We start from the raw sequence: 25,051 nt of genomic DNA, 5'->3' as shown, positions 1-25,051 counted from the left end.
TTCAAGAAAAACATAGCTCCAAAATAATGTTTCCCTTAATTATTAATAATTAAATTAGTGATATTCATCACATGTTATAGATATTTGTATTTTTTTAAAATAATAATAATAATAATCACGATTTGTGATCATTTTTATATAATAGGAAATTTGTATGGTAGACACTTCAAAAAAGTCCTATCAGTGGAGTTCTTTTGTGTTCTTAATTCGCGAACAATTTTTGGAGTGATTTTTTTTTAATGACTATATATATTATAGTTATTTAGAGCATTCTGCAAATTTTCAGAAAATTCGGAATAATTTACAGTGCTGAAAACTAGTTCAAAAACAAGTTGTTACACTCGTGACTAATTTTTATGCGCGTGGAAAATAATGTGTTTGAACTTAGTTTTCGGCACTGTAAATTATTCGAAATTTTTTAAAAATTTGCAGGATGCTCTAAATATCTACAGTATGCACGATCATAAAAAAAAATCACGCCAAAAATTGTTTACAAGTAAAAAATACAAAAGAACTCAATCAGTAAACTATTTTTGAAGCCCCTACCATAAAATACTATTATATAATAATAATAATAATAATAATAATAATAATAATGAGACAATTCTTCTATAGGGGCTTCACTTTAAGTCCTACTGGTGGGGCTCTCAGTGTTTCTCGACTCGTGAACAGTTTTCGGTGCGATTTTTTTTATGACCGTGTATATTGTAGCTATTTAGAGCATCCTGTAAATTTTCATAAAATTCCAAATAGTTTACAGTACTGAAAAATAGATTCAAACATGTTGTTTTCCACGCACATAAAAAAAATTAATCACGCGTGCAACAACATGTTTGAATCTAGTTTTTAGTACTGTAAACTATTCAGAATTTTCTAAAAATCGCACCGATGCTCTAAATAGCTACAATATACACAGTCATAAAAAAATTGTACCAAAAATTGTTTAAAGATCAAGAACACTGAAAGCCCCATCGATAAAACCCTAGTGGAGAATTCTCCAATAATAATGTAGAGATATGAATTTTAGGTGTTGGTTATTGAGATTTGACTTGAAGATATCATAAAATTACATACACGAGTCATCAAATCTTGAACCACGTGAGAACCCTCCTGTCAAACCTCACAGTAGATTCTCTATAAATGGACCCCAGCGAATTTTTTTGGTAACTAATGACAAACCTAATAATGCATGCCCACATTTTAATTTATAAAATACTACATTTTCTTTTCTTTTCTATTTTGTAGTGTTGATAATCTGTCATATCATATCATGATTAGTAAATTTAAAATAGAGAGTTATTTATTGTCATATCATGATTAGTAAATTTATTTATTACATACTTATTCACAATAAATTTATTATTTTTTTCTCTTTGCGAAATTTGTAGTTGTTTTTTGAGTTTGTGACATACTTATTCTGCTTAACTAACTAATAGATTGTCCATTTTCCTTAAAAAAAAAAAAAGTGCAACTAATTTGTTGAATATATAAAAATATGTAATTGGTAAAAATTGGAAAGTTTGTTTGGTAAGTCTACTTTCATTTTATACTTTTTAATTTCATTAAATTCTAACACATTTTTCTCACTTTTAATTATTTTTTAAACAGTTTCTTATTTTTTTTCCTCTTCACTCAAGTAATCTTGGGCTTCTTTTCTCTTCCGGCACCAATGACTTCCAAAACTATTTACCAAATATATAAATTACTAAATACATTTTTTATTTTTTGGTTTTTAAAAATAAAAAACAAAAGTGGTTACCAAATACATTTTTATTTTTAAAAAATCAAAAAACAAAAATAAAAACAATATTTCTATTTTTATATTTAATTTTTTTTTTTTTTTATCAAACACAACCATTATTAATATGGTTAACATTCAATTTGCAATACAATTATTGAATTTTGAAATGCAACATAATTGGAGGAAAAGTGTAGTTTATAATTTAAATCCAAACTTTATATCAATTTAAAGAACTAAATGGACCACAATACTAAATAAGGACAAATTGAGTTAGTTGCACTAGAGTGCATATATACAAGTTATTTGACATTTAGCTTGGCGTGTAGGAAATTATTCATCTCTACATCACCTACGATTGCTCCACCACCAATCACATAGTCTAATCCCACTCCAATCCCAATCATAGTTTCACTTTTTAAACCCAAAAGATCTAAAGCAAAATGGGGTCTCCAAAAATGGAGATTTTGGAAGACGGAGGTTCCTACCAACCACTACATCACGGCGGAGACGATTCTCGCTTGAACCAGCTCGGTTATAAGCAAGAACTCCGCCGCAGCCTTTCGTAAGATTTAATTTTGTTTTGTTTTGTTTTTTTTTTCCCTCTCTGACATTTTCACGAACACTTGGAGCTCGATTTGAGATTTTCGACATTTGAGCTTCCATGTGGATCTGAAACTGAAAGTAGGAGACTGGATTTTACAGGGCGATTTCGAACTTTTCGGTAACATTCTCAATCATTTCGGTTCTCACGGGTCTGAACACGACTTACAGTATGGGACTCACCTATGGCGGACCCTTAACGATGGTGTACGGATGGCCAATAGTGGGGGCTATGACTCTCGTTGTGGGATTATCTATGGCGGAGATTTGCTCTGCTTATCCTACTTCCGGTGGTCTCTACTTCTGGAGCGCCAAGCTCGCCGGCGCACGGTGGGGACCTTTCGCTTCGTGGCTCACTGGTTGGTACGTTTTTGTTCTTTATTTATTTATTTTAATTAAAAAGTTAAATTAAGTAATATATAAAAATAAAAGAATACTGTTTAATTTAGTTAGTGACAATTAATTAAGTTTGGTATTATATATTTAGTGGAATGATCAATAATTAGTGTAGTGTAAAGCCAACAATAATTAAAGTGATATTTGATTGTGGTTAATAGAATAGAATAAAATAAAAATGAATTAATTTTTATTCTATTTTTTGTTTGATTGTATTTCAGACTATTTGAATATTTTTTTTCGGAATGATTAATACATTTGAAAATAGAAGGAAATACAATACAAAATTGAAAAAAATTCATATTAATTTTTCTTCTATTCAATTTTTATTTATTTTCCATTTTTATTATTTTTTTCTCTCTAATGTCACCTAAATAATTATTTGTGAGATGAAATAATTATTGTACCAGTTGAATTCCATAAACTTTATTAAATTGGGCTCATTCTCGTGCTCACAAAACATAATTCGGTACACTTTTGATTAATTTTATATATTACATTAATAATATTATAATACATGGTTTAATAATGGTTAAAATTATTGCGATTTATTGAAAGTTTTCTTTTAATTTATGAATTTTCCCATCGTTTTTCATTGTTTAATAAATTATGTTTTTTATATTCAGGAAATATATATTTTTAATTTAGATCTTCTATCTCTAATAATATGTATAATACCTTTAGAATATGTCTATGATTATTTTAAAATATTATGGTTTATAAAAAAAATTATAATTTAATAAGGAATGGAAACGAGGTGAGTAATTTAATCCCTATATTCCACGTAGGAGCGGAGTGGAGCAAGGAATCCTTGTAGAAGCCGGTATTTTTCATGGATACTAATTTATTTAAAAGTAAAATAAAAGAAGGTAGATTACATAAAATTAATATATATTAATAGATCAAAATATTAAATATTGTCTAAAATATTTTTTTTTATAAAAAGATATTAATATGCTATAAAATTACACCAACGGACAGTTTTTTAAAATATTTTGGTGCTCATATTATTACTCATTATTTCAATAACCAAAATAATAGATTACTAAACAGTTTAATATTATTTTAAAACAAAAATCAAGTTTTCAAGTTATTGAATGATGATCTAAAATTACTTTAAAAAATATAGCAAAAATTATTTTACTGAAAAAGAATATTAAACAAAAACAAAATGAAATCCACTAATAACATTTTTTTACACTAATATATAGCTCTTCAAGACTACATTGGAGAAGATGATATAATGATTATAAATTGGATTTATATTTTTTTGGACTCTGTATTTTTTCCCATTATCTGTTTGGATTCTGTGTTTTGACAAATTACTTTTTGGACCTTATATTTTGTAAAATGATTAATATAGAACCATAAACCCGATTTTGATCAATATTTTCTCAACCAAAATCACAAATAATTTACCAAACTAACAATTCAGAACAAAAATAAAATCATTATACTTAAAAACTGTGTTGTTATATTCAATTTTTTCTTCATCAAAATTAAGTTTAGTGAACTATTTTAACAATTTTACAAAATGTAGGATCCAAAAAATAATTTGTCAAAACACAAGATCCAAATAGATAATAGAAAAAAATACAGGGTCCAAAAACGTATAAACCCTTATAAATTAGTAAACAACATTATAGAAGTATCTAAACACAGCCTGGACAAAAGAGTCCATGATTCTACTTACAATTATTTATAATAGAGAACCTGAATTAATGATCTTATATGAGCTGTAGATACGAGAACTTGCATGTTCCCATTTTTATTTTTATGCTCGGATTAAGTGAAAAAGAAAGTCAAATGAAAGACTTATAAATGATATTTTTTGAGTGAAGTAACACTTATAAATGATATTTTTTTGTACTCTTTTTCTTGGTAAATGATGTGTTTAATAATAGCTTGCAAATTTTTAGGAGAATTGGGTGTATAATTTGATAGCAGAATGAAAACGTGTCAAATTAGTTGGATTTATATGGAGTGAAGACGAGTTAGTGTGGTGAAAAATTATGGGGCTATGATGAAATGAGATGGTCCCCTCTTCGCCATCAGATGGGCTCGTCTGGTCAAACATCTGATCCCTTCTACCCATTTCCATACCTCATTATAACACAGCACGCATTTATTATCCCAAAAAGATATATTGGAGAATATATATATATATATGGTAGTGTACGTATTAGGATGCACACGAGTCGAGTTTTTGGGTTTTTGGTGCATTGAGTTCGAGTTTTGCGGATTTTTTATGAATGAAGGTCATACTGAATCCGGTCTGAAATTTTTGGGTTTTGGGGTAGTTTCGGGTTTGGTTGGGTTGGGTTCTAATTTTTTTTTCACATGTTTTTTTTAACTTTGTTGTTAGTTTGGTAATGTTGATTTTTTTTACAACTTGGACCTTAGAAATTATTTTTTGAAAAAAACATTAATTTTTTCGATTTTTTTTAGTTACCCGTGTGTTCTCAATTTAAAAACCCAAATCCGACCCAAATTATATCGGGTTCGGATCGGATTTCATCCGAAGTCGACGAATTTTGCAAAAATTAGGTTCTCAATTTTTTTAGTTACCCGTGTGTTTTCAATTTTAAAACCCAAACCCGACCTAAATCATATTGGGTTCGGATCAGATTTCATCCGAAGTCGACGAATTTTGCAAAAATTAGGTTTTCAGATTACGAGTCAAGCAAATTTGTGAGTTTTTCTAATCAAATATTCACCCTAATAGTTATATGAGATGTATAATATAGTTTTGGTATATGGAAAGTATATTTGTAAATAATTGTAATTTTTTTTATATAATAAAAATTTTAATTTTTGAAAAAAACTTTAATTATTGAAGTAAAAACGTCCAAAAATAATCTTTCTCTTTTCTTGTTCCTATTTTAAAAAGTGAGAATGTCCAAAACAAAAAAAAACAAAAAGTGGAGGCTTTACAGACGTATGTAGTTTTAATGAATTAATTAATACTTATTCTTCTAGTTAAGTTTAATAGCGTCACGCAATCTGATAATAATTATATAATAAATGAAAATAAGTCAAATGAAAAGCAGTGATTCTCTCTGACCTTAAATAGTTAATAACAGATTTCAGCAAATTAGAACCAAAGATTCTCATCTTTTTTTAATTTCCAATCAAGCTGTTCCCACTCACCAGCACCAACCAAAAGTAAGATTAAAAAAAAAAACAGAATATAAAAGCTATGATGAAAATATCTTATGAGTGAAAACAAAATAGCAATAGTAATGATAAGTATAGTCAAAGCTTCAAGCGGCTGAATCTGCTGACTACTACATGGAGCTCCGTCCAATCACAGCAAAAGAACTGTCATTTCTTCTGAAATGTATGTTTTTCTTCTGCAAAAGATCAGAGAATATTTAAGAATTGAAGGAGAGAGAAGAGGAAGGTGAAAGTTTTCTTCAATTATTTTCTTGGAAACTTAGCCAAACACCCATCTTTCTCTCATTTGTGTAACTTCTTCAAAACTAACGAGAAAAAAGATGGTGTCTTCCGGGGAAAAAACGGTTCTTCCATCTCATGCGGATTCTGGCCATGCTCGTCTCAATGAGCTTGGCTACAAGCAAGAGCTTAAGCGTGATCTTTCGTAAATTTTCTCAGAACCCTTTTCTTATTTCTTGGTTTTACTTCTTTCTTTCTTTCTTTTCAAAACTCCCCACAATTCAATATGCTTGACTACGAGTCTAGGCAACTGGGTTTGAAATGGAATCTATTTTGGTTCATTGGGTCTTTCTGGGATTTGCAGGATGCTTTCAAATTTTGCGTTTTCTTTTTCGATCATATCAGTTCTTACTGGAGTCACCACTCTTTACAACAATGGGTTAAGATTTGGTGGTCCGGTGTCTGTTGTTTATGGTTGGTTTATAGCTGGTTCTTTCACTATGATAGTTGGGTTATCCATGGCTGAGATTTGTTCTTCCTACCCCACTTCTGGTGGTCTCTACTATTGGAGTGCCAAACTTGCTGGTCCCAAATGGGCACCTTTTGCTTCATGGCTTACTGGCTGGTAATGCTTTTTTATTTTTTTGGTGGTCTCTTTTTAGTCCACCCTTATTTGTTTTAGAACTTCTTTTAATGGTCTTTACTCTTTTCTTTATTTGATTTGTGTGTTGGGTCCTAGGAAATGTCTTCGTTGAATATTTCTGTTTGCAAAGTGCTGCACTGAACTATTCTTATATATTGTATAACAAAGCTGCAAAAGTTAAAGATTTTTCTAATTCCTGTGAAGGAATAGAGTCAATTGATATGTGGTTGACTGAATTACTTTGGTTTGATTAAATAACCATTTGGGTGCAGATTAAATCCATTTTAAGTGCTTTGATTGGTGCTCTGCATTCAAGAATATGAATCCTGATTTTGCAGCTCATCTCTTCACTTATCCTAATTTTTTGGTTTGTTTTTTCTTCTAATTTTATTGCTTGATCTTTTGGACACTTTACCTAGGGACTAAAAGCAGCAAATAACAAGGGTAGAGAGATAAGTAAAAGGTTTCAAAGTATTGGCTTGAAGTCCAATTTTCCCAGTTTAATTGATGCTACTAATTTGAAAGACAAGGTTTCACAGTATTTGTGAAAATTTGTATTTTAGTTTCCTTTAATCAAATGTCTTAGTTCTGTCATAGACTTACATAATGAGATGTCTCTGCATAAGAGGTCCGCATTAAGACTTCTAAACTAACATTGAAAGAAATTGTAATGAATTCTATTATGGACAATGCAATAGGAGGTAGGTCCTTCCGGGTCTACTCAGTCAGCAAACTCTGTCAATATGCTTGAAACACTTAAAATGTTTGTTCCCTGTACCATCTCAAATTAGAATCCTTCACAGATTTATTTCTATACACCAGCATAATCTTTTTCAACCACTGCTGTCTTTTTTTTACATACTAGCAAAACCTTTTTCAACAAATGACATTTTCATACATGTTTGTTCCCTTGTAAATCTAGAGCCTAAAAATTCAAGAAGAGTGTTTTTAACATAATATTAAATGTAACCATGAATTGTACCAAATCCATCTTCCAGCAATAACAGTCTAATACAGAGTGAATGGTTTTTACTGCTTGCAGGTTCAACATTGTTGGTCAGGTACTTTTGGCTTCTGAGAAGCATTACATTTTGTCATTTCAAAGTCTTCAATATCTACTGAGAGGGGCAAGAATTTATAAAGAATAGAAAATTAAGGATGGACTGTGCTTAAAGTTGTAACCACACATTTCTGTTTTCTTATTGCAGTGGGCAGTCACAGCAAGTGTAGATTACTCACTTGCTCAGATGATTCAAGTGATCATTCTCCTTAGCACGGGTGGAAAAAATGGGGGCGGATACGAGGCATCTAAATATTTAGTTATTGCTTTCCATGGTGGAATTTTGCTTTTACATGCTTTTATAAACAGTCTTCCCATATCCTGGTTATCTTTCATTGGACAGTTGGCCGCTGCATGGAATATAGTCGGTAAGAAGCATTTCCCTCTCCTGGCTTACATTTTTCTATTTGTTGCTTAAGGCCAATTCATTTCTTGAATCTGAAGTCTTCACATATTTTTAGGAGTCTTTGTTCTTATGATCCTCATTCCCTCTGTTGCGACCGAGAGAGCTAGTGCCAAATTTGTTTTCACTCACTTCAACACTGATAATGAGAAAGGAATTGGCAGCACAATTTACATATTTGTTCTGGGGCTTCTAATGAGTCAGTATACCCTGACTGGGTATGACGCATCTGCTCATATGGTAAGTGGTCTTTGTTACTTTCTTTCCAAAGAGACTCCATTCTCTCCGGAGCTGCATGAAAAGTTTAAGTTTGATTTCAGCATACTAATGGTTACTTGTATTATTGTCATTTTTTATGAGAACCTCAATTGCTACATGATTTTTCCTGTGTTTATTTTTGTAAATGTACATGTATTAAGCAGTGTAGATAATCTCAGTTACCTTTGCTAAGCTAGTCTCTTTTGAATAAGTCTAGCCTCACACAATTGGCAGCTTTAAAAATTATAATTTAGTTGCATAATAACTCATTATTGTGTGCATGTATCAGTGTCTAGATAACGAAGCATATATGTTTCAGAATTTTCCTCTCTTAAATCCTTATGCTTAGCAGAGGAGTCAAACTAATTCCTCCTTCCAAACTTTGTTTTATAGACAGAAGAAACCAAGAATGCTGACACAAATGGACCAAAAGGAATAATTAGTTCTATTGGGATATCTATCATTGTCGGATTCGGTTACATACTTGGAATCACTTTTGCTGTAACCAATATTCCATCCCTTTTGGATGAAAACAATGATGCTGGTGGTTATGCCATTGCTGAAATATATTACCAAGCATTCAAGAGTAGATATGGTAGTGGGGTTGGGGGAATTGTTTGCTTGGGAGTGGTTGCTGTTGCCATATTCTTCTGTGGCATGAGCTCAGTTACTAGCAACTCCAGGTAAAATTATTTATTCTTTTGCAACTTTTCTTATATGACAGAGCTTGCCAGGGATTTTTTTTTGATTGATTTAGCTTTCATTCTCAGGATGGCTTATGCATTCTCTAGAGATGGAGCCATGCCCTTTTCCTCGCTTTGGCATAAAGTGAACAAGCATGAAGTCCCTATAAATGCAGTCTGGCTTTCTGTTTTTATATCATTCTGCATGGCACTCACGGTAATCAGATCATCTTTTTAATCTTGTTCTTTTTTTTTTGCTTGTTAAGTGCCCCGGAGATATGGTATTAATTACAAAACTAAAATCCATAAATGGTGCAAGCTAGCCTTTGAAACCAGAGAGCATAGTGCGGTTTGTTATATAAAAAATCAGTTTGACTTGAAAAGCATTAGGAGTGAAAAGTAGAATATGAGCCTTTTGCATCACTCCTCTGAACAAAGCTTTATACTTATAATATATACTTCAAGGCAAACTAAACATGATTTGTAGATGTCGATGTTCAGCAAGAAAACTCATACCCGAAGCCTCATATACAAAATTGAAATATGAACATTCCCCCATTAAAGTGCTAATGCTATATTTGCTCTTGTTGCAGTCTCTTGGAAGCATAGTCGCATTTAACGCAATGGTATCCATAGCGACAATTGGATTATACATTGCTTATGCTTTACCAATCTTCTTCAGGATAACATTGGCACGCAAATCCTTTGTTCCAGGACCTTTTAACTTAGGTCGATATGGTGTTGTTGTCGGTTGGACTGCTGTTATTTGGGTGGCAGTCATCTCAGTCCTGTTCTCATTGCCTGTGGCCTACCCAGTTACCATAAAGACACTCAACTATACACCTGTTGCAGTTGGTGGTTTGTTCATTCTTACTGTGTCTTCTTGGGTATTAAGAGCCCGGCACTGGTTCAAAGGTCCAATTACCAACATTGAAGCATGAAGTACTGAAAACACAATGCTTCTTGTCTTATTTTATTCTTAGAAGCATTTATAGAAATGGAACAGTACCGTTTCTCTAAGCAAAATTTGACATTTTTTTCAATGCCCAGATGGCCTCGTGTAAATTATTATATATATCTAGTTGACATTCCAGAACTTGAGATGGTCTTGAAGTGTTCTTCATATTGATTCACATGAGGGTAGATAAACTATCATTGTCATTGTAACAATTTAGGACCAGAAGCCTTTCTGATAAAGCTTACTAGAAATTTAAGCTAAATATCAGTTAAAACTGTTGTCCTTTTTGCCCTCTCTTTGAAGACATATCTAGAAATAGATGAATGAAAGTAGTACCTAATTTTTTCAACAGAGGTTTTTCCCAAATGTTTTTGTTTTTAATTTTATTTTTACGAGCATGTTAAAGCAATTGCAAAGAAAAATTACCAGTTTTACATAAATTTCTGCAAAAAAAGTAGTTAACTTAGCAAGATTATGGAGTAGTGTTTTTATGAGCCTTTCTTAAGTGCAAGTTCATACAGATACTCTTACCATACTTTGCTGAGTTATGATAAACTTCCATGGCTAATGAAGTCATTCATGTGGGGTGCCTCATAAAAGTATAAACAAATAAACAGAGCACTATATCATATACATATGATATAATATATGTTATATCTTTTCATCTTCATCTAAAAGTAGTTTTTTAAGTGAGAAGATGTGTTTTTCCTCCTCAAGCCAAAGATTTATTTTGTTCTATTCAAGATTTTTTGTTGTTGTTTTTACAGTGCTTATTTCGATGATACATCAATTACATTGCCCGTATGCTAATCAACGCCATGGCTTTTAGATATAAATCAAGAAAACTCATGCCTCGATCGAGCCTCATATACATATGTATTATGTGTTATCTTTGAAATATAAACCTTTTCTCTTTAACCTGCTAATGTTATCTTTGTTCTTGTTGCAGTCTCTTGACGGTTGAGCAGAACATAAGTATTATGTGTGTGTGTATATATACATATATATATATATGAAGAGCAAAATCAAATATTCAAGTCATCTTTTTCTTCTATATACCAACCAACTTTCCTCTTACATTTCCTACGTTCGTGTAAAATTTGCTTAAATCTATCTATCTATCTGTACATTGGTTTCTATCTATATTGATTCGGACACTCTATACAGTTTATACAATAAGATTGTAGACTACCTTTAAATGCAAACAGTTAGCAGACTCTATACAACTATAATAGGATCTTGGTCCTTTTTATATTGACTTCTGTAACCATTCACAGTATCTATATTCACAGAATTGTTTGACTTTGGCTCTTCATCATCATCTTCTTCAAGAATTCTCAGTATATTATTATCATCAACATATTCCGATGGAGGTTGATTCTGTTCTAATGAACCATCTGTAGCTTTAGTTTAGTTGCCTGGTTCACAACAGTATCTACATTTTGGCTTCCATCACTGAAGCTTGTCTTTAATGTTTGACTGGGAACATCAGCTGTCCAAGCCACTTCTTGTGATGGTTGATTTTTATATTGATTAGAATTGAAGCCAAAATCCAAATTTGAACCCTGCCACCATCTAATTCGAGAGGCTCTGCCTTGACCATTCCCACTCGATTGAGTCAGCGAAAATGGTTCAAAGTTCAAGCCTTCTCTTCCATGTTGGTAAGCCATTGAACTCTGCTGCCTCTCAAGTTGTGAAAATTGAGATCTAGAACCATCAACACTTGATTCGCCTAAGGGTAGACTTGTGTCGTTTTCTTGTATCTGCTTTTATACTTCTGAATCGAAAATGGTTAAAGATTTTAGACCAAAAGAATAGAGAGGAAGAATATCTAAGACATTACATAAACAAAAGTTAAAACAACACATTATGTAACAATGGCTTAAATTAGCATATAGAAGTACTGCATAGTTTGATAATTTTGTAAATCCATGATTGTTTTGTCACCTTAGAACTCATAAGAAGTAGCAGATATCCTAAATCTTGAACTGAGGTATGAGTGTGTGATCATTATGTTCATGCTATAATTATAAATACTCATGGTTGTCAAAATTGTACTAGCCATAACACTTGGTGCAAGAGAAACACTTTTCTAAATCCATAGTTGTAAAATAGAAATATGCTTACTATCTCTAGTGTCTTGTTAATTGTGGAGCTACCATCTCTTTTTGGATTGTTTTAGGCTGAGCTTCTGCATACAAATAGCACAAAAGAAACGAAAGAAAGACATTAGTAACTCAATGATCAGATAAGACATCAGTGTGGAAAATGAAATAATTCAAAAACTGCTTGCATTGCATTGCATTACTTTCATCTCCTAACAAGCTGATTGCTTCTGTGAACTTGTTATGGAGCTCAGGAGTCCAGACAAGATATGACCTCTTCCTTTTCGACCTATCGCGATGGCTCTTTTCGATGACTATACCACTTGGTGATCTCTTTGACTGTGGCCCTTCTTGTTTTTCACTTGATGTGGTTTTGAACTCCTCATCATTGTCACTAATGGGGTGTTTGTTTTGAGTAATTGAGTTGCCTTGGAAAGTGAAGAGGGACTTAGGATGGAAGTAAATATTAAACTCTTGGTATGGGGATTTGGTTTGGTGGGAATGAGAATGTCAAATCTAACCCATATTTGGTAAATTTATTTTTAATGGCTTGGAGGTTTGTGTTTCCAAGTGAGTCCTATTTTTTTAGCTTGATTTGAGGGTAATCTTAACCCCTTTAAACACTTGAGTTTCACATTCCCTTAATCTAAACCCTCTCTAACTCTACTCCCCCAAACTTAAACCTCATACCAAACATCCTCTTAAAATACATATGGGACCCACGCAAATTATTACATTTACCCTCTTAAAATTTGAACCAAACATAGAAAGGGTTTTAGATTCTCATTCCCACATTTACTTTACCCCATACCAAACACCCCCTAAAAGTACAACTTTGCCATCTTGTTCGCTTCTTATGAACTTTTGTACCAATCATTTTAGTTGTTATAGCTTCTCTGATCACATTATTATCTTCAGATGATGACAAATCAATAGGCTGAGATTTCTTTCCATTGTTGCCATTTTGATTTTCTTCAGATAGTTTTGTATTCTTCCAGCAAGCACTCTGCCACAATTGCTTTATCACCTCAGTTTGATAACATGTCACCATGTGTCAATATCAGTATTAGGCTCTCAGCTACAAAAAGAGTAAAAAAAAGTGTTGAGAAAAACTGTAGTTTAGAAGCAAAAGAGGCTGTTAATGAGTGTCCCAGAACCTATATTGACTATAATTATGATGAAGTCATATTCTATAATTATTCCATGATTTCAGATGCTAGTAAAACTTGCCTTCAAAATAAATAGATGAATTATATAATGGAGAAAGAGAGCAAGGAAAAAGTGACTAGATTGAGGCTTCTTGTCCATAAGAACATTTTGTATCTGAAATTAATGTCTTTTTTTCAAAATTGAATGTGTACCTTTCTTTAAACATGTTGCTGATTTTAGTTACCAACAATAATGTTTTCTGGGACCACTGTCAGATCAAGACATGCAAGAAAGGAAATATTTATTTCATCCATTAATATTTATTTATTTAAGATGATCCAGATGGGCTAATGATAAAAGTGATTTGACATTTATGTGTGTAAATTAAATCTAAATCAGAAATACTGAATTTCAAGGCTTAGAGTTGAGATAAGAATCATTAAAATATGGAGCATATTGTTGTAAAAACAGAACAAAAACAAGCTGTGAAGAGCTTAATTAATCAAGAACAGAAAATAAAAAAGAGAAGAAACAAACAAACACACCAAATTTTATACACCAAATCAAGAATCCAGGGCAAATCTATGCTCTTTTCCCTCCTGCCCCTAAAAAGTGAACAAATATTGATTGTACCCTCAAAAAACTACCCAAAAAACCTTTTTCAATAATATCAAAACCAATACTCTGAAAAGCTAAAAACAAAATCAAAATCAAAAGTAGAAATTCCTATATATATATATATATATAAATATCAGTGAGGTGAGGTGGCATATTTTGTTACCACAAATATGAATGAGAGTGAAAACAAAAAAAGACAAATATGAGACAAATTTGTATAGAATTAAAACTTTCTTAATACATAACAGTATACAGAGAAATTAATAAACTAAAACAAAAAACCCCAAAAAAAATTATGCTAAAATACCCCTGCCATCACCGATCTGGCTATCTTCATTATCACCATCGCGATCATCTTCATAATCATCTGCGTGATCATCTTCTTGATCATCTGCGTGATCATCTTCGTGCAATCCTCTACGGTCATCCACTGATTAAGCCCAAGGGAAGACAACATCGATTGGAGCTCATTGGCCGTGAGTTGCCCATCTCCACTCGTATCGTACAATTCAAAGGCCTTCTTCAGGTCATCGTCGCGCTCGGCCTCTCCGTCGTACATGAACGATCGACACAGCTTGCCGAACTCGTCCACGTCGATGCACCCATCGCCATTGGCGTCGAATTTCGCTATCACCTCAGAAAGCTCTTCGTCGGGGATAGGGCCACCCAATAATTCAAACGCCTTGATCAGCTCCCCCTTCGTGATTAGCCCGTCCCCGTTCCGGTCGAACGTTTGGAACACACGATTCAGTTCCATCTGCTTCGAGCTTTGGATCTCGCGAACTTGTTCTTCTCGTTGCAGCTGCGCGTAGCTAGGGCAGAAGATATTGTATGGTTGCTAATAACGTTTGTGTGTTGACTTTATTGATTTGTAGGGCACGGGCACGAATATATATATACAGGGCAATTCTCATTGGTGGGAGACAAATATTTTTCACTGTAGCAGAATCTTTGTTTGTGACATTTGATTCTAATAATAACCACTATTCAAATAAGTCTCGTTTCTACAAAAATCTAAGCCTTTGGTAGTAGCGAAGACTTCTAATGGGAATTTCATAAACCTCACCAAAAAATATGGCTACTTCTCTTGGTGTCATGGGACAATTCCCATGGAGCTTTTGGATTTAGCATTGATCTTCTTTTCTTACCAATACTTTGTCTCATACTTCATTTTTTCTAAGCTCCTCATACTCATTCATAGTAAAGATGTGGCTGCAGCATGTGAAATCAAGCATCATATCTATAAGAAAAGAAAAAACAATCCCACATTAATTAAACTTGTATAGATGTGGCATTTTTAAGGCTATATATGAATTATTATGATAGTGAAATTTTTGGAATTAATAACACACCTTAAATTGCTTTTTATTTTTTCTTAATCTCTCAACCAAGGTCTCTTCTTCAATGTCTTTTCTAAACTTTAATGTATCGAAAATTGTACATTGTTAGCTAGCCTCGAATTACTTGATCACTTTGTCTCTAAAATTGTACATTGTTAGCTAGCCTCGAATTGCAGAAACTTAATCACTTTGTCTCTCTTGAGTTGCCTTTCATGCAGCTATATGTTAAGAGAGCTGCAAACAAAAAAAAATAAAAGTTTTCATGTATATAATGAATCATTCATGTCATTGAAAGAAAATAAAAAATCAATAATTGAACAAATATTAATAAAATGTCATTTATATATAAAGATCATATTATTTTGGACCATGTGTTTAATCTCATTACTTATTTTGACCGTGTGTTTTAACAAATTACTTCTTGGAACCTCATATTTTATAAAATAGTTCAAATGGACTGCTAAACTCAATTTTGATGAACAAAAAATTGAATATAACAACACAGTTGTCATGCAGAATATAAAATATCATTATTATAATAATGTATAATATAAGACTAAATATTTAATAATTATAATAATATAAATTCAAATGTTATAAAAATATTATTATAATAATAACATATAATATATAATATCTTAATTTTTATAAAATTTTGGTAGGATAAATATTTAATAATTATATTAATATAAATTAAAATATTATAGAATATCATTATTATAATAATATTTAGAGTAATTGTCGGCAAAAATACCTAAGTTTTTTAATATTAGCAGTTTCATACCTAATTTTTTTATGGCATAAATACATTCTGTCAACATTTCTTCACAGTCGTAGGTACCTGGCCATTACGTGCTAGGTTGGTGCCTACGTGTCAATCTCTCATTGGTCCAGATAAATAATTTTATTTTTTATTTAAAAAATTCATTTGAAGATTAAAAAATTAAATAAAAAATTATTTAAAATATAATAAAATTTTTAAATGATTTAAAATTTAGTTTTAGATAATAATATTAATAATAAAACCATTTTCTCTCTCTTATTTTTTTCGTTTAATATTTTTAATGAGAAATTACTTATTTTAATTGTTTTAGCAATTAATTGAATAATATATATTTATATATAAATTTTGTTCACTTTAATTGTTTTAGTTAAATAATTAAAATTTGATCTAATAATCTTTTTAAATTCACACTTTTAATTTAGAATTTTTTAATATTTTATTATATTGAATATTTTTTCTAAAAGAATATTAGAAAAAATTATTTAATTTTAAAATTAAAATCACCATTTATAATATGTAAATCAAAACATGAAAAAGACCAAAATTTTAATTATTATGAACACTTAATTTCAAAATAATAATCAACATCAGATAACTTACTTTGAAATTAGAGTGTATCATATTTTTATATGTAAAAAATGTGTAGATAACAGATTCTTAGTTTAGCGATTTTTATAAATAAAAATTATGATATTATTTATTTATTTTAAAATTATAGAGGATATTTTAATGTCATATTTTCTTTTGCAGGATATCTTTTGGTGGGTTTGTAAAAGCAAGGAGCCATGTATTATTTTTTCTTCTTATAGGAGGATTGTGTTAGTTAATAACTATAATATTATGTTATTGATAGATAATTGGACTAAATTTTAATTTTCTTAACTTATTTACTTAATGGGTGAATGTTTTCAAAATTTGAATAAAAAAGTGTTGAAATTGGCTTAGTAAAAAAATTGTTTTAAGTATTTGATGTGTTATATATGTGACAAGCAACAAGTTTGTTTAGTTTTCTTTAGAAAATTTATTAATTTTTTATGAGTGTCATATAAATTTTAAATAAATAAACAATAATATATATATATATATATATAAAAGAACAACATAAACATATTATAATAAAAATTAAACCAAAACAATTTTTGTGTTTTTTTAAATAATAATATGATAACATTTTAGATCACAAACTACCATGTTTAAGGTACAAAACATTTAATGTATTATTCAAATCACACTTTAATGATTGGAGAATAAATTTATTTATTTTTTATAGAGAATAAATCTTATTCTAATTTTTTTAAGTAGTTACATAGTTATACTAGTATACATGACACTTAAATATAATGTATTTATAATGTTCGTTATTATTTAATATGAATATATTTATTTACATAAGTTAGATCAAATAAAAAAATAATATGTTTTATTTTTAAATAAAAATTTAAAAAAATTAAGATTATGTATTATGCATTATTCTTATAATGATGTATTACAATATTTAAATTTATATTAATATAATAATTAAATATCTATTGTATTAACTATTATTATAATAATAATTTATAATATTTGAATTCATATTAATATAATTAGAAAAAAATTAGGATTATTATCATAATAATATTTTATATTATTTGAATTTATATTAATATAATTATTAAATATCAATTATATATTATTATAGTAATTATATTTTATAAAATTTGAATTTGAATTTGAATTTATATTAATATAATTAATAAATATGTAGTCTTACATTAATTTATTAATTAGATTTAAATGTATATTCCGTTAAATATTTAGAATATTGCGTTAAAGATAACAAAACAACCGTTAAAACCAAGAAAAATCGTTAAATACACATTTATATAAGAAGATAAAGATATATACTAGATACAAGTAACGTGCAATGCGCGTTTGCTTAGTTTATTTATGAAATTTATTAATTATTTTTATTAAATTTGTATGATTGTCATATGATTTCAAATAAATGAACAATACTATATATACAAGAATGGCATAAACATTTTAAAAGAAAAATTAAACCAAAACATTGTTTATGGTTTTTTTTAAATATATATAATATGATAATTTTTTGGCTTATTAGGATTCCCCCCCCCCCCCCCGGAACTATTACCAATCCAAATCGTCTCTCCCGAATTTTTCAACTTGTTAAAAATTTCTCCCAAATTATTCACGTTACTGGAATGTGGGACTTCCGTCCAATTTCGCTAACGGAATGGTGATGTGGCAGTTTGGTGGCCGATGTGCTATTGCCACGTCAATGCCTCACTTATAATATAAAGAATAAATATGATTTTTTTCCCACCGAATTATTACCATTACCAAATTGTGCCCCCCAAATTTTAAAAATTTCAAATTAAACAATTTTTTTAATATTAAAAAAAGGAAAAAAAATATTAAAATTAAAAAAAAATTGATGGTGACAAAAAATTGGCTTGGGTGTTGGGCATGCATCAAAATGAGCTCAAAGTTAATTGGGTAGCAACATCGTCAATAGACTGGACTCATGTGGGTCCCTGGTGGCATTTAGCTTTGGTGTCGCCTATGTCGCCTTAAGTTTTTATTTTGTATGATTTAATTTAATTTAAATGATTTTTTAGTTTAATTATTTTCATATTTTCTTTTTAATATTAAAAATATTGTTTAAATTTTAAATTTTAAAATTTGAGGGGTATAATTTGATAACGGAAATAGTTTGGGGGTAAAATCCTATCTATTTTTTTAAATTATACACGTGTCAATCCACATCAGCATTCCAATGTCGCCATATCAATATTCTTTTAGCAAAATTGGACGGAAGTTCCACATTTCAATAACATGAATAGTTTAGGGGAAATTTTTAAGAGATCAAAAAATTCAGGGGGCACGATTTGGTAGTGGTAATAGTTCGGAGGGGAAAATCCTAATAAGCCTAATTTTTTTAGATCACAAACTACCCTATTTAAGATACAAAACATTCATGCTATTATTTGTTGGAGTTTTATGTCCTAATTAAAACTCAATTTCTTTGCAATCTCATTTTATAATCAATAAAAGAATAGAAATCATTTTTGACTTGGTCAATCATTTTACTCACATGTTTTATTTTCATAATTATTTGTTTAATGTAAACTTCTATTAAATCTCGAGCATATAGCTAATCATATTTATAGTGACGTAATCACAGTGGAATATAAATATGATTATATGTTCAAAATAAGTTAGTCCTAAGATTAGTCATTGCACAAAATTTAAATTGACTTGCTAATATATGATATGATCTACTTACACATTGTAGTGTTATGTTCTTTCTAGAACATTAGCAAAGTAGATTAGATTGGATGTATTTGTTACATCAGACGAGACTGATATTGACTTTAGATAGATAAGTAAATGTACCGTTATTATCTAATATAGTCATATAATAAAGTTGACCATAGGTCAATTCAATTTCAATTTTGAGTGGTTAGTATTGTAACTGATTGTATTATTCAAGTCCTTTGATTTGTTTGTTACCAGCTTACCATACAGACTAACCCATACTTACATCTTGGAGACTTGGTAGTATAATTAAGTGGGAGTGTTAATCATAGATATGAACATCTATAACTTCTAACAAGAAGTGAAATGATGATCGCCTTATAGCTTGGTTCAACGCGTTAAATGATTGAGTACTTATAGCTTGTTTTTACAATCCTTATTTCGATGATGCATCAATTACATGCCCATATGATAATCAACTCCAAGTGTTTGAAGTATTAGTCAAGGAAACTCATGCCTCGATCAAGCCTCATATACATAATTCAAATATAAACATTGTCCCTTTAAACTGCTAATGGTATCCATAGCCACAATTGAACTGTACAAACGAATGAGCTGAACATAAGTATTATCTATATATGAAGAGCTCAATCAAAGATTCAAGTCATCTTTTTTCTTCTATATATCATCAACCAACTTTCCTCTTACATTTTGTATGTTAGTGTAAATTGTATCTATCTGTACATTGGTTTCTGTCTATATTGATTCGGACACTCTATACAGTTTATACAACAAGATTGTAGACTACCTTTCAATGCAAACAGTTAACAGACTCTATACAACTATAATAGGATCTTGGTCCTTTTTATATTGACTTCTGTAACCATTCACAGTATCGATCAACATCTTCCATGTTTGGTCCACAACCATAATTGTTTGGCTCATTGTCATCATCTTCTTCTTCAAGAATTCTCAGAATATTATAATCCACATACTCCGATATGGGCTGATTCTGTTTTGATGAACCACCTGTTGTCGTAGCAGTTGTCTGGTTCACAACAGTATCAATATTTTGGCTTCCATCACTGAAGTTTGTCTTCAAAGTTTGACCAGGAACACCAGCTGTCCAAGCCACTTCTTGTGATGGTTGATTCTGATATCGATTAGAATTGAAGCCAAAATCCAAACTCGGAGGAGTTTCTTGATTTTGATTTTCTTGAAGGAAAAAATTATTGACCTTGAACACACCAGAAGACAAGTTGGGAGAAGCTGCCCCAGAAACTTGAACCCTGCAACCATCTAATTCTAGAGGCTGCTTTCCCTTTCTCAATGAACTCTTGGGGTATGTAGCAGAGCTTGCTTGACCATTCCCACCAGGTTGAGTCAGTGAAAATTGTCCAAATCTCAAGTCTTCTCTTCCAAGTTGGTAAGCCATTGAACTCTGCTGCCTCTCAAGTTGTGAAGATTGAACACTGGATTTACCACCAAAGGGTAGACTCGTGTTGTTTTCTTGTACCCTCTTCACTTCTGCTTTATACTTCTGAAAGGAAAATGGTTAAAGATCTTTAGACCAATAGAAAAGTAAGGCAGAATATCCAAGATATCACATAAACAAAAAGAAGCCTTATGTAAGAATTGCCTAAGTAATTTCTAACATCACCTTAGAAAGCATAAGAAATAACAAGTAATAGCATATAGGTAGGTAATCATTTGGTACCCTGTGTTTTTGCAAAGTATCATCTTGGTACCCTGTATTTACAAATAATGCTCATTTAATATCCTGCATTTTTAAATCGCATATTTGGTACCCTGCATTTTAAAATCGTACATATTTGGTACCCTATATTTTAAAATTGTACATATTTGGTACCCTAAACTCAAATTTAATTAATAAAAGTTTACTAATTTAATCAAATTACTTTCAATCATACGAGCTACAAATTATATAAAACTATTGACAGTTTGGTCATACTGACAAAATTTTATCAATTAGGATACCAAATATCTATGTTTTCAAAATAAGGTGTACCATGTGAGTATTATTGAAAACAGAGGGTATCAGAACGATACTTTGCAAAAACAAAGGGTACCAAATGAGTAAATTCCCTAGCAGATATCCTAAACCATGAGCTGAGTGAGTGTATGAACCTGCAGATGGCTTGCTATCTGGTGTCTTGTTAAATGTGGAGCTCCCATTTCCCTTTGGATTGTTTTCGGCTGAGCTTCTGCAAACAAATTGCACAAAAGAAACGAAAGAAAGACATTAGTAACTCAATGATCAGATAAGACATCAGTGTGGAAAATGAAACAATTCAAAAACTTCTTGCATTGCATTACTTTCATCTCCTAACAAACTGATTGCTTCTGTGAACTTGTTATGGAGCTCAGGAGTCCAGACAACACATGGCCTCTTCCTTTTCGACCTATCGCGATGGCTCTTTTCGATGACTATACCACTCGGTAATCTCTTTGACTGTGGCCCTTCTTGTTTTTCACTTGATGTGGTTTTTTCAAACTCCTCATCATTGTCACTGAGAGTAGTACAGCTTTGCCATCTTGGTCGTTTCTTACTAATTGTTGTACCAATCATGTTAGTTGTCATAGCTTCTCTGATCACATTATTATCTTCAGATTTCTTTCCATTGTTGCCATTTTGATTTTCTTCAGATAGTTTTGTGTTCTTCCAACAAGCACTCTGCCACAGTTGCTTTAACACCTCCATAGAAACTGGTTTCATTAGGAAAAGGCTTGCTCCTTCGTCTAGAGCTTTATTTGCTAAGTCACCACTTCTATTGGAAGATATCACTGCCATGGTGGTGATCAAGTTGCAAAGAAACATTATTATTATTAGTAGGGTTTATACCTTTTTGGACCATGTGTTTTGTCTCATTACCTGTTTAGACCCTGTGTTTTGTAAAATGGTTCAAATAGACTCTTAAACCCAATTTTGATGAAGAAAAAATTGAATATAACTACACACTTGTTAGGCAAAATAATTTTGTTTTTGTTTTAAATTGTTAGTTTAGTGATTTATTTATAATTTTAGCTCAGAAAACTTTGACCAAAATTGAGTTTAGGGTTCTATTTGAACAATTTTATAAAACACAGGGTCCAAAAAATCATTTGTCAAAACACAGAGTCCAAACAAGTAATTGAACAAAACACAGGGTCAAAAAAATCATTTGTCAAAACACAGAGTTCAAACAGGTAATTGAACAAAACACATTGTCAAAAAATATATAAACCCTTATTAGTATTAGAATTGTTTGAGAACATTTAAACAAAAACAAGAAAGAATTATTAGCAACTTACTTATGACACCAATGCCTCTCTTAAGAGAAGCTTTCAGAAAAGAAATTGGGTCCATGTCTGGCATGTCAATGCAAGCCATTACTAGTTTAAAACTAGTCTCTTGTTCTTCAATCATGGACAGAGCTTCAGAGACTTGTTCTGTGGTTGTAACTGAAGACAAATCACAATATAAATTTTAGTACAAATGAAATCATAAAGTTTTAAGTTATTAAAAGCATTTATTGTTTTTTGTTTTTAAAACAAAAAAATAAAAATAGTTACCAAAAATATTTTTATTTTTTAAAAATAAAGAAATAAAAATAAAAATAATATTTTCATTTATGTGTTTAAAAAATTCAAAAACAAAAACTTTACCCAACACAACCAATTATTTTGCATTATGTATGTCATTAATATATAAATTAGGATAACACTCATAATGATGTGTGTATCCTTTTGTTATGCTTTTTGGTAATGAAAATCCAAGACTACCTTAACAAGAGTGTAAGAGCAATAATATTATTAAGAAATTGATGACAGAAAATCCAAAAGTAATTAATGATAGACCATTAAATAAATAAAAGGTTTATACTTTTTTTATTTTGTACCCTGTATTTTAAAAAAAATTAATCTTTGACTTTATATTTTGTAAAATAGTTCAAATAGACTCATAAACTCAATTTTGATGAAGAAAAAAATAAAATATAACAACACATTTTTTAAGTAGAATAATTTTTATTTTTATTCTAAATTGTTAGTTTGGTGAATTATTTATGATTTCAGTTGAGAAAACTTTGACCTAAATCGGGTTTAGGGTTCTATTTGAATCATTTAACAAAACATGGGTTCAAAAAATAATTTATCAAAATATAGGGTTCAAACAAACAATTAATGGGACAAAACACAATTTCCAAATAGGTAATAACCCTTAAATAAAAAAAAACCTTAAATTATTTAGAAAATAAAAAACAAAGGACAAATCATAACAAGCAATGTGGCCATGGATTTGCAGTCAATCTTATTATGAGAAAACTTGAAAAGAAAAGAAGAAGAAACTTTCATATATATATATATATATTTGGTCTTATCTTTTAAAAAAGTAGAAACAATTTTGTAAAGCTCTTAAAATCAAAATAAACACTTCTTAATAAGAAAACTAAACCAGAGAATCATCATGTGGTTGTGGTCGAAGTTACAGAAAACTAGAATTTGAATTACCCTTATACGAACACAGTTGTAGCATTGTTGCCATGATCGAAAGGCACTCTCTATCGTTATCCACCACCAATATTTGTAGTCCTTTGGCAAAGCCTGGAACATGTTTTGACACACAAAACTCACTCATTTTTTTATTTGATAAAACCGAACAATGAAAACAATAGAGAAAAAACCTTAACAAGTTTGTAGTTAGTAGTACTCCAACGAGTGCTTTAAATAGAGAAAACACACGTGCGATTACACGTGTGAATTGAACCAATGGCAATGGTTTAAGTTTATCCACTGTTTTGTTTGTTTACCTCTTTGTTAAATTCAGAGATAGCATGGCCCACTGTTTTGAAGCACTAAACCAGATAAGACTTGAAATAATAACTCCTATTTGATTTGAATCTATCTAAGTTTAACCTCTTAATTATTTATCCTATTTAACAAAAAGTAAATGAATTACTAAGGTTAAAATATAAATGTATGAAGCCGTTACTTATGTTTTTTTTTATTCGAATTTGGGATTTTCTCTTTAGATTAGTTTATCGCCACGCGTTTGATTTTTCAGGGTGTACCGTATTATGTCGAATTGTATTGTATTTATAACATATTTTAATATAGTAAATACAAGTTAATATTAATGGTAGGTAACTATTTGATAATTGTGTTTTTATAAAGTATCATCTTGGTACTTTGTATTTACAAATAATGCTCATTTGGTACTCTACATTTTGAAATGGTACGTATTTGGTACCCTGCATTTTAAAATCGTACATATTTAGTATCTGTATTTTAAAATTATATATGTTTGGTACTATAAACTAAAATTTAATTAATAAAATTTTACCAATTTAATCAAATTACTCTCAATCATTGGAGCTACAAATTATATATAACTGCTGACAGTTTGGTCATATTGACACAATTTTATCAATTAGGATATCAAATATCTATGCTTTCAAAATATAAGGTACCATATGTGCATTATTAAAAACAGAAGGTACCAGAACGATACTTTACAAAAATAAAGAGTACCGAATAAGTAAACTCCCTAATATTAAATATAGTATTATATACAAATATGTTATAAATACAATTCATTATAACACAATACAATATAATACCACATAATAGTTGATACCAAACTTACCTTAGAGATTTT

General features: G+C 30.3%; 3 protein-coding genes and 1 long non-coding RNA gene across 5 annotated transcripts; 1 reads left to right on the top strand and 3 right to left on the bottom strand.

Annotated features, from left to right (window-relative positions):
- The first annotated feature begins 2,169 nt into the window (after positions 1-2,169).
- LOC133821870 (amino-acid permease BAT1 homolog) lies at positions 2,170-10,487 on the top strand. 2 transcript variants are annotated; one of them, XM_062254033.1, is made up of 8 exons: positions 2,170-2,303; positions 2,444-2,704; positions 7,819-7,837; positions 7,985-8,204; positions 8,298-8,479; positions 8,891-9,180; positions 9,268-9,397; positions 9,774-10,487. In XM_062254033.1, the coding sequence occupies exons 1-8, from the start codon at positions 2,182-2,184 to the stop codon at positions 10,119-10,121; spliced, it is 1,572 nt and encodes a 523-aa protein (XP_062110017.1). In that variant the 5' UTR covers positions 2,170-2,181; the 3' UTR covers positions 10,122-10,487. The 2 variants fall into 2 exon arrangements, with proteins under 2 accessions (XP_062110017.1, XP_062110018.1); XM_062254034.1 differs by lacking the exons at positions 2,170-2,303; positions 2,444-2,704 and adding exons at positions 5,764-6,338; positions 6,498-6,758.
- A 983-nt stretch (positions 10,488-11,470) lies between these two features.
- Positions 11,471-13,432, bottom strand: LOC133820904 (uncharacterized). Its single transcript, XR_009887218.1, has 3 exons — positions 12,447-13,432; positions 12,266-12,329; positions 11,471-11,915 (listed from the first exon to the last, which is right to left on the bottom strand). It is a non-coding gene; the product is annotated as an uncharacterized LOC133820904 (long non-coding RNA).
- A 770-nt stretch (positions 13,433-14,202) lies between these two features.
- Positions 14,203-15,061, bottom strand: LOC133821869 (calmodulin-like protein 7). Its single transcript, XM_062254032.1, has one exon. The coding sequence runs from the start codon at positions 14,765-14,767 to the stop codon at positions 14,309-14,311; it is 459 nt and encodes a 152-aa protein (XP_062110016.1). The 5' UTR covers positions 14,768-15,061; the 3' UTR covers positions 14,203-14,308.
- A 5,199-nt stretch (positions 15,062-20,260) lies between these two features.
- On the bottom strand, positions 20,261-24,031 carry LOC133821738 (two-component response regulator-like APRR3). Its single transcript, XM_062253885.1, has 6 exons — positions 23,905-24,031; positions 22,708-22,857; positions 21,705-22,200; positions 21,544-21,620; positions 21,056-21,144; positions 20,261-20,935 (listed from the first exon to the last, which is right to left on the bottom strand). Exons 1-6 carry the CDS (start codon positions 24,029-24,031, stop codon positions 20,261-20,263), a joined length of 1,614 nt encoding a protein of 537 aa, XP_062109869.1.
- Between the last annotated feature and the right edge of the window lie 1,020 nt (positions 24,032-25,051).

Source organism: Humulus lupulus, chromosome 3, assembly GCF_963169125.1.
Source record: "Humulus lupulus chromosome 3, drHumLupu1.1, whole genome shotgun sequence".
Lineage (NCBI taxonomy): Eukaryota > Viridiplantae > Streptophyta > Magnoliopsida > Rosales > Cannabaceae > Humulus > Humulus lupulus.
The sequence above is the reverse complement of the archived record's forward strand: the minus strand, read 5'-3'. Positions and strand labels throughout refer to the sequence as shown.